General features: G+C 43.3%; 1 protein-coding gene across 2 annotated transcripts in view; it reads right to left on the bottom strand.

Annotated features, from left to right (window-relative positions):
* Positions 1-14212, bottom strand: part of MOB4 (MOB family member 4, phocein) — a 44093-nt gene that overhangs the window by 15651 nt on the left and 14230 nt on the right. The window contains exons 1-2 of one of the 2 annotated variants that reach the window (XM_062189569.1): positions 13045-13176; positions 8726-8788 (exon numbers count right to left, since the gene is read on the bottom strand). In XM_062189569.1, coding sequence (XP_062045553.1) covers positions 8726-8788; positions 13045-13104 — 123 coding nt within the window. In that variant the 5' untranslated portion in view covers positions 13105-13176. Of the gene's footprint in view, positions 1-8725; positions 8789-13044; positions 13177-14212 lie in introns of those variants that run through there. The other variant, XM_062189574.1, reaches the window with a different exon arrangement.

Genomic DNA, 14212 nt, shown 5'->3' with positions numbered 1-14212 from the left:
AAAAAAAAAAAAAAAAGATGATTGTTAATGGGGATGAGAGTTCTTTCAGGGAGGATGAAAATGCTCTAAAATGAGACTGTGGTGATAGCTGTATAATCCTGTGAACAAAATCACTAAACTATGTATTTTTAATGGGTTTATCTGATATACTAATTATATCTAATAAAAGCTGTTTTTAAAAATGACCAGCAATTGGGACTGGCATTGTGGTATAGCAGATAAAGCCACTTCCTGCCATGCCAGCATCCCATATGGGCGCCAGTTCAAGTCCCAGGCGCTCCACTCCAATTCAGCTCCCTGTTAAAGGCCTGGAAAAGGAATGGAAAATAACCAAAGCATTTGGGGCCCTGTCCCTGGGGGACCCAGAAGATGCTCCTGGCTCCTGACTTTGGCCTGGCCCAGCCATGGCTGTTGCAGCTATCTGAGGAGTAAACCAGCAGATGGAAGATCGATCTCTCTTTTTCTCTTCCTCTCTCTAACTCTGATTTTCAAATAAATGAGTCTTAAAAAAAAACGGCAGGGAGAGTTACTTTTGATTGAAAAACATTAATTAGCATAAAACTTTAAATTTCAGATCCTAATGCTTCAATTTATAATTTCTTAAAATTTCAGTTACTGGGGCCAGCACTGTGGCATAGCAGGTAAAGCTGTCGCCTATAGTGCCGGCATCCCATTGGGTGCCAGTTTGAGTCCCAGCTGCTCCACTTCCAATCCAGCTCTCTGTTATGGCCTTGGAAAACAGAAAGATGGCCCCAAGTTCTTGAGTCCCTGCACCCACATGGAAGAACTCCAAGAAGCTCCTAGCTCCTAGCTTCAGATACGCCCAGCTCTGGCCGGTGCAGCCACTTGGGGGAGTGAACCAGTGGATGGAAGGCCTCTCTCTCTCTCTCTCTCTCTCTCTCTGCCTCTGCCTCTGCCTCTCTGTAACTCTGCCTTTCATATAAATAAATAAATCTTTCAAAAAAAAAAAAAGTGTATGTACTTACTTGAGAGGTTGGCGGGGGAGTGACAGAGTGAGAGAGACAGACTGTGCTCCCATCTGCTGGATCACTCCCCAATGTCCACAGTGGCTATGGTTAGGTCAGGCCAAACTGAGAAGCCAGAAACTCAGTCTAAGTCTCCCACATGGTGGCAGGAACACAATTACATGGGCTGTCACCCCTGCCAGGGTTTACATTAGCAGGAGGCTGAAATCAGGAGCCAGAGCCAGGTATTAAAACCCATACAATCCCATACAGGATTCAGGTGGCTTAACTGGAAGTATAACCACTAGCCTAAATACCCATCCTTAATCTGTGATTTTAATTTTCTGAAATTTGAATAGGTTAGAGTTAATTAAAATGACTTCTTTTAGAAACTTACTAACCACAGGCTTTCTTGAGCCAATCTATTTTGCCCATTCACATTATACTTCTTGAATATTTTCATTAGCTTACCCAAATACTTTAAATGACTTTCTAATTCTTATTTAAGCCACTATCCCTGATTGTTTGACTCCACATTAATTGTCCAAAATTTTGATTCTCTTTTTCTCTCCTCAAGGAGAGAAAATTAACTTCTATACTTTCTCCACAAGTCACCTCAAATTCCACATCACAGTTCTTTGCAAATCCCTCTCCCTCAGCACATGCAATGCTTCCCTGATTATTCTAGTCCACACAGAACCCCAACTGATTTTCTACCATATTTGGTATTTGCATAATCTAAATTAGCAATTTGCCTAGTCATCCTAATCTTTCTTGCATCCACTATACTTTAATAGCATTTATTTCACATTTAAAAGTGTTTAGTGGGGCCAGCGCTGTGGCAAAGCAGGTAAAGCCTCCCGCAGTGCCGCCATCCCATATGGGTGCCAGTTCGAGTCCCAGCTGCTCCACTTCCGATCCAGCTCTCTGTTATGGCCTGGGAAAGCAGTAGAAGATGGACCAAGTCCTTGGGCCCCTGCATCCACATGAGAAACCCAGAAGAAGCTCCTGGCTCCTAGCTTCGGACATGCAGCTCCAGCCGGACATGCAGCTCCAGCCATTGTGGCCAACTGGGAAGTGAACCAAAGAATGGAAGACTTCTCTCTGCCTCTCAATCTCTCTGTGTAACTCTTTCAAATAAATAAATAAATCTTTAAATAACAAAAGTTTATTTACATTTCCCTCAAATACTGAGTTACTCAATAAGGAGTTTAGCTTTGTTTTGAATTTTGGTGTTAGCTCCTAATACATAAGAGGTTTTCGAAGAATATTTACTGGCTTCATTTGAGCCATATTACTTGAAGCCAAAAATAATGATATTCAATGATCTAAAATATCAAAGTCACAAAGGGTTGGGGTTGACAAAATTTACCAAAAATGGGGTATAGATACAGGTTCTTCCATATTGTTTGGTCATCCTAGGCATGCAAAAATACATTCTCTGCAAAATCACTCGCTCATAATCAATTTTAATCCTTTAAACATATATTTAGTAACTGAATTTACTTATAAATATTAAGTTTTGTTAGTATGTAGAGGTATTAATTATCAATCTTTTAAAAATCTAGAATTCTTTATTAATGCCGATTTATATAAACCATAAAAATCATTAACTTAGAAATAAATTGAAAATATTTTGTTTTCTGAATTGAATCATCTATATTTTTATACACAGAGGCAGCTATCAATTTTATAAAATGAGCTAAGATCAGTGGGTAGGTGTTTGGTATAGCAGTTAAGATGCCACTATCCTAGGGCCGGCACTGTGGCACAGCGTGTTAACACCCTGGCCTGAAGTGCCGGCATCCCATATGGGCACCGGTTTGAGACCTGGCTGCTCCACTTTTGATCCAGCTCTCTGCTATGGCCTGGGAAAGCAGCAGAAGATGGCCCAAGTCCTTGGGCCCCTGCACCCATGTGGGAGACCCGGAAGAAGCTCCTGGCTCCTGGCTTCAGACAGGCGCAGCTCCAGCCATTGCAGTCAATTGGAGGGTGAACCATTGGATGAAAGACCTCTCTCTCTGCGCCTCTCCTTTCTCTATGTAACTCTTTCAAACAAAATAAATAAATCTAAAAAAAAAAAAAAAAAAAGATGCCACTATCCCAATCTGAGTGCCTGGGATCGAGTCCTGGTTCCACTCTCCATTCTAAATTCCTAATAATGTACACTTTGGGATAAAATGGGTGATGAACGAAATAAATGGGTCCCTATCATCCATGTGGAAGACCTGGATTGAGTTCCTGGCTCCTGGTTTCAGCCTAGTCCAGCCCTGGCTGTTGCAGGCATTTGAGAAATCAATCAGCGGACAGAAGGTCTGTCTCTATCTATGTCTGTCTATCTGTCTGTCTCTCTCTCTCTCTCTATATATATATATATAATGTATCTGACTTTCCAATAAATAAAATACAATTTTAAAATAAACACCTACTCCCTTAAGTACCTTTTCAACATTTTCTTTTATTTAAAAGATTTATTTATTAATTTGAAAGGCAGTTAAGGAGACACACACATACACAGAGAGAGATCTATTTGTTGTTTCATTCCCCAAATGGCCACACAGCTTGGGCTGGGCCAGGCCAAAGCCAGGAGCCAGAAACTCCATCTGGATTTCCCACATGATGTCAGAGCTCTAAGCACCTGGACCATCTTCTGCTGCTCTACTAGGCACATTAGCAGATGGCTGGATCAGAAGTGGAGCAGCATGCTCATAAGGCATGCTGGCATTGCTTGCTATGGCTTAACCCACTGTGCCTCACTGCCAGCCCCAAGAATCTTTTCAACATTAATGCAAATGTTACTCATGAACTAATTAAGTTAAATAGAAAGTAGTGCCAATTATCGTTCAGATCATTTTTAGTGAATTTTAATGCTAAGAGTTTCTGAAACTGAGTAAATTATACAACTATTATTTAAGAAACTGGCTTTAAAAATTTAGAGATTTTACAGAAAAACTGAGAAGACATCATAATAGTGTTCTTTATGCTTTCAAGTTCTTTGAAATCACAACTTACTACCATTTCTTGAAGAGAATCTTATCTCTGCCTGTCAAAAAAAAAAAAAAAAGGCATCCAAAAGTCAGTACCACTTGGCCTGTGCCACGGCTCACTAGGCTAATCCTCCACCTGCAACACCAGCACCCTGGGTTCTAGTCCCAGTTGGGGCGCCGGATTCTGTCCCAGTGGCTCCTCTTCCAGTCCAGCTCTCTGCTGTGGCCCGGGAAGGCAGTGGAGGATGGCCCAAGTGCTTGGGCCCTGCACCCACATGGGAGACCAGGAGGAAGCACCTGGCTCCTGGCTTTGGAGCAGCGCAGCGCGCAGGCCGCAGCACACCAGCCGTAGCGGCCATTTGGGGGGTGAACCAATGGAAAAAAGGAAGACCTTTCTCTCTCTCTCTCTCTATCTCTAACTCTGCCTGTCAAAAAAAAAAAAAAAAAAAAGTCAGTACCACTTTATCTGATTATGTTCCACTAACATTACAGAGTTGCTATCATTTATCCATTTATTTCTGAAGTCTCTCAAGCCTCCTCGGTACAAGAATATCATAACCAGATTTTATTTTACTTTATTAAAAGATATATTTACTTTATTTGAAAGGCACAGAGATAGAGAGAGAGAAAGCTCTTCCATCTGCTGATTCACCCCTTAAATAACCACACAGTCAGAGCTGGGCAGGGGCTGGCGCTGTGTCTTAGTGGGTAAAGCCACCTCCTGCGGTGCCGGCATCCCATATGAGCGCCAGTTCAAGTCCCAACTGCTCCACTTCCGATCCAGCTCTCTGCTATGGCCTGGGAAAGCAGCAGAAGATAGCCCAAGGCCTTGGGGCCCTGCACCCACGTGGGAGACCCAGAGGAGGCTCCTGGCTTTAGACTGGCGCAGCACCAGCCATTGCGGCCATCTAGGAAATGAACCAATGGATGGGAGACCTCTGTCTCTCTCTCTCTCTCTCTCTGTAACTCTGTGACTTTCAAATAAATAAATGAATGAGTGAATGAAAGAGCTGGACAAAACCAAAGCCAGGAGCCAGGAGACTCCTATGGGTCTCCCATGCGGGTACAGGGGCCCAAGATTTTCCGCTGCTTTCCCAGGCGCACTAGCAAGGAGCTGGATAGGAAGTGGAGCAATGGAGAACTGAATTGGTACCTATACGGGATGCCAAATCACAGGTGGCAGCTCAACTCGCTATGCTATAGTGCCAGGCCTATAACCCAAATTTTAGAGCAAGTCAAAAAGATGGCATGAAATCTTCTTTCCTTCTACCATGAAATGACAGACATATTATCTTTCTAGTGATTTAATCCTGTGTGCTCTAATTTTACTGATCTAATACTGTGTCTATTTTAGGTAAGACTCTTCCTAAAGTAGTTTTGAAAAATTTTTTGGATCAAATAAATACATAGCAATAAAACACCATACAAAGCATTTTATCGTTTCTAGTTTTGGGTAAGATGGAATAAAACTTATCAACTTTTCACTCCCACTGCAGGAAACTATAAAATGACAGGATGCATGTGTCAGCTATTTGAGGTCTCTGAGAAGTAAACAGCAAGAGGAGCAGGAAGCAACACCAGAATTCAAAGTACCACAGAACCATCAGCTAGTTTGCCATGTATCCCTTCCTATCTGTTATCCCCGGTCTGAACCTAGTGCAGGATGAAACTCAGAAATGAGCAGCATAGTGCAGATAGAGATCTAAGAAAAACTCTCATTCTGGCTCAAGGAGTAGAAAAAAGTACCCTTAAAGCTCAAAGAGAAAAAAAAAAAAAAAAAAAACTCTTTCCCCGCTGCCTCCTTTTTCTTCATTCTTTCATATCTAGTTCAAGACAATTCCACAATGGCAGCAAAAGTGGCTGGCAAAAGAAAAATGCAGGCAAAAAAAAAGAAAAAAGAAAAAAAAAAAAAAAACTCTGAGAAAGAAAACCCATCCCATCCCTTCCATTTGGTGGTGCTGTGGCCCCAATATGATGTAACTAAACCATTTCTTTATCTTTCTGTCTTTCCATACTGCAGCACAAATGTGGTTAAGTGGTTTCTGGCCACTAACCAGGACCAAAGCGGTACACCCCAGGAACCCAGAAAGTGTCAGAGATATAGTAAAGAGGAAGGAACTTAAATGTATGATTCTATAAAGCTGTTTGTGAACTCTGGGCTCACTCCTAATAGTCCTAATTGGCATTTGACACACTTTGAGAATCAAGCTACCTCCAGCTACCCCACTTCTGATCCAGCTTCCTGCTAATGTTACCCTAGGAAGCAGATGACAGTCCAAGCACTTGGCAGAACCAGATGGAGCTCTTCCATCCTGATCTTGCCCAAGTCCAGCCCTGATTACTGTGGGCATTTGGGGAATGAACCAGCAGATGGAAGATCTCTCTCTGTCTCTGTCTCTCTGCCTTTCAAATAAAATGAAAAGGAGTAAATTTTTATCATAATACAAGAAAAAAAAAGCTAAATAAACACCAAACAAGATAAACTCAAAGAACCCCACATTCAGACACATCATAATCAAATGGCTAAAAAGTAAAGAAGTCAAAGGGGCATGTGTTAGCAAAGTGGTTAAACAGCCACTTGGGACACCCGTATCCTTTATCAGAATTCCTGCGTTCAAGTGCCAGGTCTACTCTCCATCCCAGCTTCCTGCTAATGCACAACCTGGGAGACAGCAGTGAGGGCTCAAGTACTTAATGTCCCTGCCACCCACATAAGAGGACAATATTTCTCTTTCTTTCTCTCTCTCTCTGTAACTCTGCACATTCAAATATATACATATTTAAAACACAGGTGTTTTATATATATATATATATAAGATATATATATATCTTATATATATATATATATATCTCTTAAAACGCCTGTTTTCCAGGGCAGGGGTTTGGCAGAGTGGTTAATTAACCACTTGGGATGCTTGCATCCCATATCAGAGTGCCTATTTTGAGTCTGGCTCCTCCATTTCCAATTCCACTTCTTGATAATGCATACCCTAGGAGGCAGTAGGTGATAGCCCAAGTCCAGGCTGTTGGTTTCAACCTGGTCTAGCCCTAGCTGTTGCAGTGTGAGCATCTGGGGAGTAAATCAGCAGATGGATGATTTCTCTGTCTCTCTGCCTTTCAAATTAAAAAAAAAATAAAAGAAGAAGAAGAAAGATGCCCATGTCCCACCACAGGAGTCCCTGGGTTGATACCTCGCTCTCATTCCTTATTCCAGCTGCTGCCTGCTAATGCAGATCCTGGGAAGCAGCAGTAACAGCTCAAGTAATTGGATTCCTGCCGCCCACCCACATGGGAAACCTGGACTGAGTTCCCGGATTCCAGTTTTGGCTGGCCTGACCCAGGCCATTGCAGGCATTTGGGGAGTAAACCAGCATATGGGAGTACTGTCTCCTCCTCTCTCTTTCTATCTCCATCTTCTATCTCTCAAATAAAATAAAATTTTCAAAAATTTGTGAAAGTGCTGAAACAAAGAATAATCCAGAATTCAGTAGCCCACAGAAATACCCTTCAGGAATAAATATGTTAGACATTTTAGACATTTTCAAATGAAAAGAAGACTAAAATAAATTAACTAAATATAATTCCTAGCCACCAGACTGCTCTAAAAAACTGTCAAAGGAAGTTCTTCAGACAAGAGAAAAAAATACTCAAAGGAAACTTGCAGCATTAGCAGCACTAGAAATTACAGACATCTGTATGCAAATATAATGCACGATTCTCCTAAGTTCTTTAAAATATGGTGGAGAATTGAAAACAAAAAGATATAACATTACCTGATGAGGTTTTTAATGTATGTAGATGTAATAAAACAATCATAGTTTAAAGGAAGAGAGGAAGAGTTCAAATGATGGTAAAGTTTCTACATTTCAATTAGTTGTAAAATACTGACTCTACGTAAATGGTAAAATATGTATTTAGTGGTGATTAACTCATTCTCTGGGTAACTCCCATGTACACTTAAATATATTTGTAACAAAATTCTTCTTTGTTGGGGCTGGCGCTGTGGCACAGTGGGTTAACGTCCTGCCCTGAAGCGCCAGCATCCCATATGGACGCTGGTTTGAGACTCAGCTGCTCCACTTCCCATCCAGCTCTCTGCTATGGCCTAGGAAAGCAAAAGATGGCCCAAGTCCTTGGGCCCCTGCACCCACGTGGGAGACCTAGAAGAAGCTCCTAGCTCCTGGCTTCAGATCAGCACGGCTCCAGCCATTGCGGCCATCTGGGGAGTGAATCAGTGGATGGAAGACCTCTCTCTCCCTCTGCCTCTACCTCTCTGTAACTCTTTCAAATAAATAAATAAATCTTTTTTAAAAATGCCATCTTAAAACAAAATGAGAATTGATTAAAGTTTGAAATGGACATTCCATTAATTCAGTGGAATCTAGTTTGTACTAAACGATATAGGAATACTTAACTATACCAAAGATGTAAAGTATTTAGGTTATTAGAGCTATAAAAGAAACTGTTTTGGGGCCAGTACTGTGGCATAGAAAGTAAGCTTAGCACAAGCATTCCCTATGGGCACCGGTTTGAGTCCTGGCTTCCAGTCCCTGCTAATGTGCCTGGGAAAGCAGTGGAAGTTGAGCTAAGTACTTGGGACCCTGCACTCAGATAGGAGACCTAGAAGAAGCTCCTGGCTACTAGGTTCAGCCTGGCCCAGCCCTGGCAGTTGCAACCATTTGGGGAGTAAATCAGTGGATGTAAGATCTTTCTCTCTCTCTCTATTTCTGCCTTTTAAATACATAAATAAAACTAAAAAAAAAAAACTATTACCTGTTGAACAGCAAGTGTACTGTCCATTTCATCAAAGGATTCATCAGGCCAATTATAGAAATCCTATAAAAATAAATTCACGGTTAAAGCACATAGAGAGTTACAAAGAGGATACAATATTACTATTATATTCAATTCTTAACAAAGAGTCAAAATTCACATCAGAGAAGAAGAAAGGCCTTTTAAAAATGTGAATATCAGGGAAATAAAGGAATTTTATTTAGTATTTCAAAAGGAACACCAAGGGACAGTGTTAAGCCGCTACCGGAGTTTCAACTGCTCCACTTCCAACCCAGCTTCCTGCTAATGTGCCTGGGATGGCAGTGGATAATGGCTAAAGTACTTGGGCTCCTGCCACCAATGTAGAACACCTGGATGGAGTTCCTGGCTCCTGGCTTTAGCCTGACCCAGCCATGGTAATTGAGGGCATTAGGGAAGTAAATCGGCAGATGGAAGATCTCTCTCTCTCTCTCTCTCTCTCTCTCTCTTTAGTTGCTTTGCATTTCAAATAAACAAATTTTAAAAAAATAAAAAAATAAGACAAACACTATACCAGAAAAGTTTTTTATATAAAGAGAGTAACTGGCAAAAAAAAAAAAAAAAAAAGAGAGAGAGAGAGAGAGAGAAAGAGAATAGCTGGCTATTGTTCATAGTTATTTAACTGTCCTGTATGATTTTAGACAGACAATACAAATTATTATTCCAATTCAAAATAGAGTTTTAAATTTCTAAATAGTTTTATGAGCTCCATCAAAAAGTAGTGAACCAGGGGCAGGCATCTGGCCTGGTGATTAACAGCCCAGTTCAGACACATAGGTCCAGGCTGATGCTGTGGCACAGTGGGTTAAAGCCTTAGTGTGTGGTGCTGACATCCCATATGGGTGCCAGTTCGAGCTCCAGCTACTCTTCTTCCAATCCAGCTCCCTGCTAATGTGTCTGGGAAAGCTGTAGAAGATGGCCAAGTCCTTGGGCCCCTGCATCCATGTGGGAAACCCGGAAGAAGCTCCTGGCTCTGGATCAGCTCAGCTCGGCCACTGCGATCATTGGGGAATGAACCAGAGGATAGAAAACCTCTATCACTCTTTCAAATAAATAAAAATAAATCTTAAACACACACATACACACACACAGTCCCATATCAGAGTGCATGAGTTTGATACCTGGCTCTGGCTCCCAACTTTATGACAATGCAAAACCTGGAGGCAGCAGGTGATGGCTCAAAATATTTGGGTCCCTACAATCCAAGTGGGACACTTGGACTGAGCTTCTAGGTCCTGGCTTAAGTGAACAAGCTGATGGAAGAACTCTCTCAGTCTCTCCCTCTCTGACTTTCAAATAAATAAATCTTTAAAAATAAATTTTACAAAGGGAAGTTATTAAATTATTTACATAATTTATACCGAAAACACTTTACTTCTTCTTTCCTTTAACACATTAAGAAAGTCCAAGGAATTCTTTGTTTTAAAAATATTAAAAACCGGGGCTGGAGTTGTGGCATAGCGGGTAAAGCCGCCACCTGAAATGCCTGCATTCCATATGGGTGCCAGTTCAAGTCCTGGCTGCTCCACTTCCGATCCAACTCTCTGCTATGGCCTGGGAAAGCAGCAAAAAATGGCTCAAGTGCTTGAGCCCCTGCACCATCATGGGAGACCTGAAAGAAGCTCCTGGTTTCAGATCAGCCCAGCTCTGGCTGTTGCGGCCATTTGGGTAGTAAACCAGCAGATGGAAGACTTCTCTCTCTCTGCCTCTCTGTAACTCTGCCTTCCAATAAATAAATCTTTTTTTAAAAAAATTCACCAGCAGGGAGCCGGTGATGTGGCATAGCAGGTTAAGTCACTGCCTGTGACTCTGGCATTCCATATGAGCACCAGTTTGAGTCTCGGCTGCTCCACTTCCAATCCAGCTCCCAGATAATGCACCTGGAAATGCAGCAGAGGACAGTCCAAGTGGTTGGACCCCTGTATCCAGATGGGAGACCTGGATGGAGTTCCAGGCTCCTGGCTTTGGCCAGGTGGGGAGTGAACCAGAGGATGGAAGAGTTCTAACTCTGCCTTACAAATAAATAAAGTTTTTTTTAAAAAATATATTAGAAACCTGGTCTGGCACTGTGGTGTAGAAGGTTAAGCTTTCACCTGCAGTGTCAGCATCCCATGTGGGTGCCAGTTTGAGTCCCAGCTGCTCTACTTCTGACCCAGTTCCCTACTAATATGCCTGGGAAAGCAGTGAAAGATGGCTCAAGTACTTGGGCCTCTGCACCCATGTGAGAGACCTGGATGGAGTTCCTGGCTCCTGCTTTGGCCTGGCCCAGCTCCAGCCATTGTGGCCATCTGGGAAGATAGACAATCAATCAATCAATCAATCTTTCTCTCTCTCTTTCTCTCCTTCTCCCTATCCCTACCTTTCAAATAAATACATAAATCTTTAAATATATATATATATATATATATTAAAATCAATATAGTAATACATGGAGAAGATGTAAGGAAGTTAATTGGGGATGAAATATTTCCATAGTAACTGTGATGTATTTTAGACACCTATGAGAGGCAACAAAAAATTTAGCTTAATGAATGTTTTCATCTAATTCAGCTAACATTTACTGAAAACCAATTATGTGACTATATTCTAGTCTACCCAACTTCTTTTAAAAAAATAGGAAGATAGTCCACCTACTCTGTCATACTCTAACTATATGATTTTAAGAGACCTATTCGCTGAAGGAAATTCATGTAATAAACAAGAGATAGGACAGTCTGCTGCTTAAGTAGTCTTTTTTTTTTTAATGTCCTAACCGCTTCTGTTACATTTTTATTAACAAGTTTAATCTATGACAATGTGGAAAAAACCAAAGGAGCTCTCTCACCTGTAAGTTACTCATAACAACATTGCAAACAGAAATATTACAATATTGGTTTAAAATATACTATTTTCTAGTTTTTCAAAATGAAAAACTTAGTAAACAAAATGATTCTGAGAATGAACTTAAAAACCATATTTTGAATGTAACAGTATAAAAGTTGATCATTTAAGAAAAGAGAAACAATGTCTCTATAGAATAAGAACTAAAAGTATGTAGAAAAGAGCAAAACGTTCAGGAAAGGAAGAAAACATACCTAATACACAAATTCCCACCAGTGTGAATACAGGATTGTCTGAAGTAACTGACAGCATAATATGATTCTATAATCAGACTTGCAACATGAATTCTCTGGAATTCAGTAGTAGCAAGTTGTTAAAAAGGAAAGGTCACCAGTGAACCAAGAATCAGGAGACAATGTAACCTTGAACAGATCTCTGGGCTTTGACTTCCTTATTTGTAGCACCGATCTGGAAAGGTGTCGACACCTATAAATTCTTTGAATGGTCTCCTTTCCATAATTCTATACACGAAATTAAAATCTATTCTCAGCTCTAAGGGTGTTTTCCTCACTTAACATCGTTTTTCTTTAAAACTACATATTAAACACATCCTTCTGATTTTAGAGCATCAGCTACATGGCAAACCATTTCAGCTGGCAGATTAATCTGGTCAAATCTGGATGCCAATTTTATTTTTTAATGTGAAAGTATCTTTTGCAAATCCTAAGAATCAATACCTAATTATAAAACAACAAGTTACACCAAATACAGCCTAAGAGTCATTAAAATTATCATCAGCTCATTCCCTGACTATGCTTCATACATATTAACAAGGGAATCCGCAAGGAATGACATCCAACAAGTCACAACCTGGTGAGGAAAACTCGCTGGACCAGCGAACAGCTGCAGGGAAGCAGCAGGAAGAGGCGGTCAAAGGCAAACAAGAGGAGGCGGTTAAATCATCGCCACACGGATCCGGCTAGACAGGCTGGATGGCAGGAGCCGGGCAGGTCCGTCCCGGGCCAGGTGGGACGTGACGCCCAGACAAGGTCGGCAGTGTTCACACCCCCTCCCACGCCCGTGGCCGGGATCCTCAGGGAGCCCCCCAGGTCTCCACCTGGCTGGCCGCGCCCCTCCGGCGCCAGTCAACGGGCACTCGGGGGCTAGTGGACAAAAGGCGGCGGCTGCGGACGGGCGGAGGGCCCCAGGCCTAGGCGGGCACCCCCCGCAGCCCCCAACCGTCCCTCTCGCCCACCCCTCACTCAGCTCCCGGCTCTGCAGGCCTCGCGGGCGGCCACTGGCTTGAGGGGCTACGGCTCCGGAAGAGCAGGCCGGGCAGCAGTGCCCCTGCCCGCCTCTCGGCCGCCCCGATCCAGCCTCCCCTCAGTGGCAGCCAGCTTGCAGGCGTGGCACGGCTCAGGACCGAGCGTTCACCCGCAGGAGAGGTGTGGAGATGGTACCTGCGCCTTGGTGCCCGGCCTGTTCCGCCTCAACACTGCCGTCCCCTCCGCCATGACCATAGTGCCAGAATCTGGGCGGCTGGAGTCGGTACCCGGATGTAGGGGGACGGCTGCCTGCCGGGGGGGCGGGGCGGAGTGGCGCTCTGGGTCCGCGCGCCAGGGAGGGCCGGCCGCCGGCGGAACAGCTGCGGCCCGCGCGGGGCAGCACGGGAGGACGGGGCGGAGACCGGGAAAGGGCGGGCGAGGCGGAGGGCGGGGGTGATCGGAGAAAACAGCCGGCGGGGCTCTGTGGGCCCAGTGGAGGGCCGCCAAGCTGGGGCGCCCTCCGGCCGGTCGGCGCGGAGGGTCCTGGTCGCCCGTGACTGGTGCTGCAGTGTGCGTGGCGTACGTCACGCGTTGGTGCCTCACGCTGGGCTCTTGTTTGTGACACTGGAAGGACAGAGTTTGCACAATGGCGACTGTTTCCGTATACCCATGTGGCAGTACGTACCCAGAGAAGCTTCATTTGGTCCCAAAGACTGCCTAGGAAAGCAAAGTAGGAAGCAGTCTGGGAAAATTCCACGGAATCTACAAGAAACCGACTCAAGCTGAAATCAGACTGGGGGTTTCCGTGTTGAATGTCGCTTCCGCCATCCATAGACACCAAAGCCAAGGACTTTGTCAATGACAAGCTTGCGTGGATAGAGGACGTAGGTGCCAATTGTGAGATAGAGAGTGGACATTGGGTATTGTGCGTTAGAAAGACAAGGAATTAGCTCGTGCTGTTGCAAGTCAGCAGCAGGAGGAAGTAATGAATAAAACGGGATTTTTTACAGTGCACAGGTCGTGCGTTTTAAATGTTCTCTTAAACCAGCCCTTTGGCCAAGCTTTTTTTTTTTTTTTTTTTTTTTCTGCTTAAAAAACTTAAGTCTTTGATGTAGAATGAGGGAGGCCTTGGAATATCAGATGGAAAGACAAAGTCTATTGAGTGCATGATTTCTGAGAGAAAGGTGTCCCTAGATGAAGATGTGTGCTGAAAGGCCATGTCACAGCCACCCAGGAAGAAAGCTAAGAGGAGAGGAAAGATTTGTTCACTAAATTCAAAGCTCAGTAACTGTCAGTGAGTTGGAACCTGAAGGATTTGGCAAGAGGAAGTTAGTTGGCATCAGATTCCTTCTTTCTGGAATCT

Source organism: Lepus europaeus, chromosome 1 (genome assembly GCF_033115175.1).
Source record: "Lepus europaeus isolate LE1 chromosome 1, mLepTim1.pri, whole genome shotgun sequence".
Classification (NCBI taxonomy): Eukaryota; Metazoa; Chordata; class Mammalia; order Lagomorpha; family Leporidae; genus Lepus; species Lepus europaeus.
Note: the sequence above shows the minus strand (reverse complement) of the source record. Positions and strands in the feature narration are given on the sequence as shown.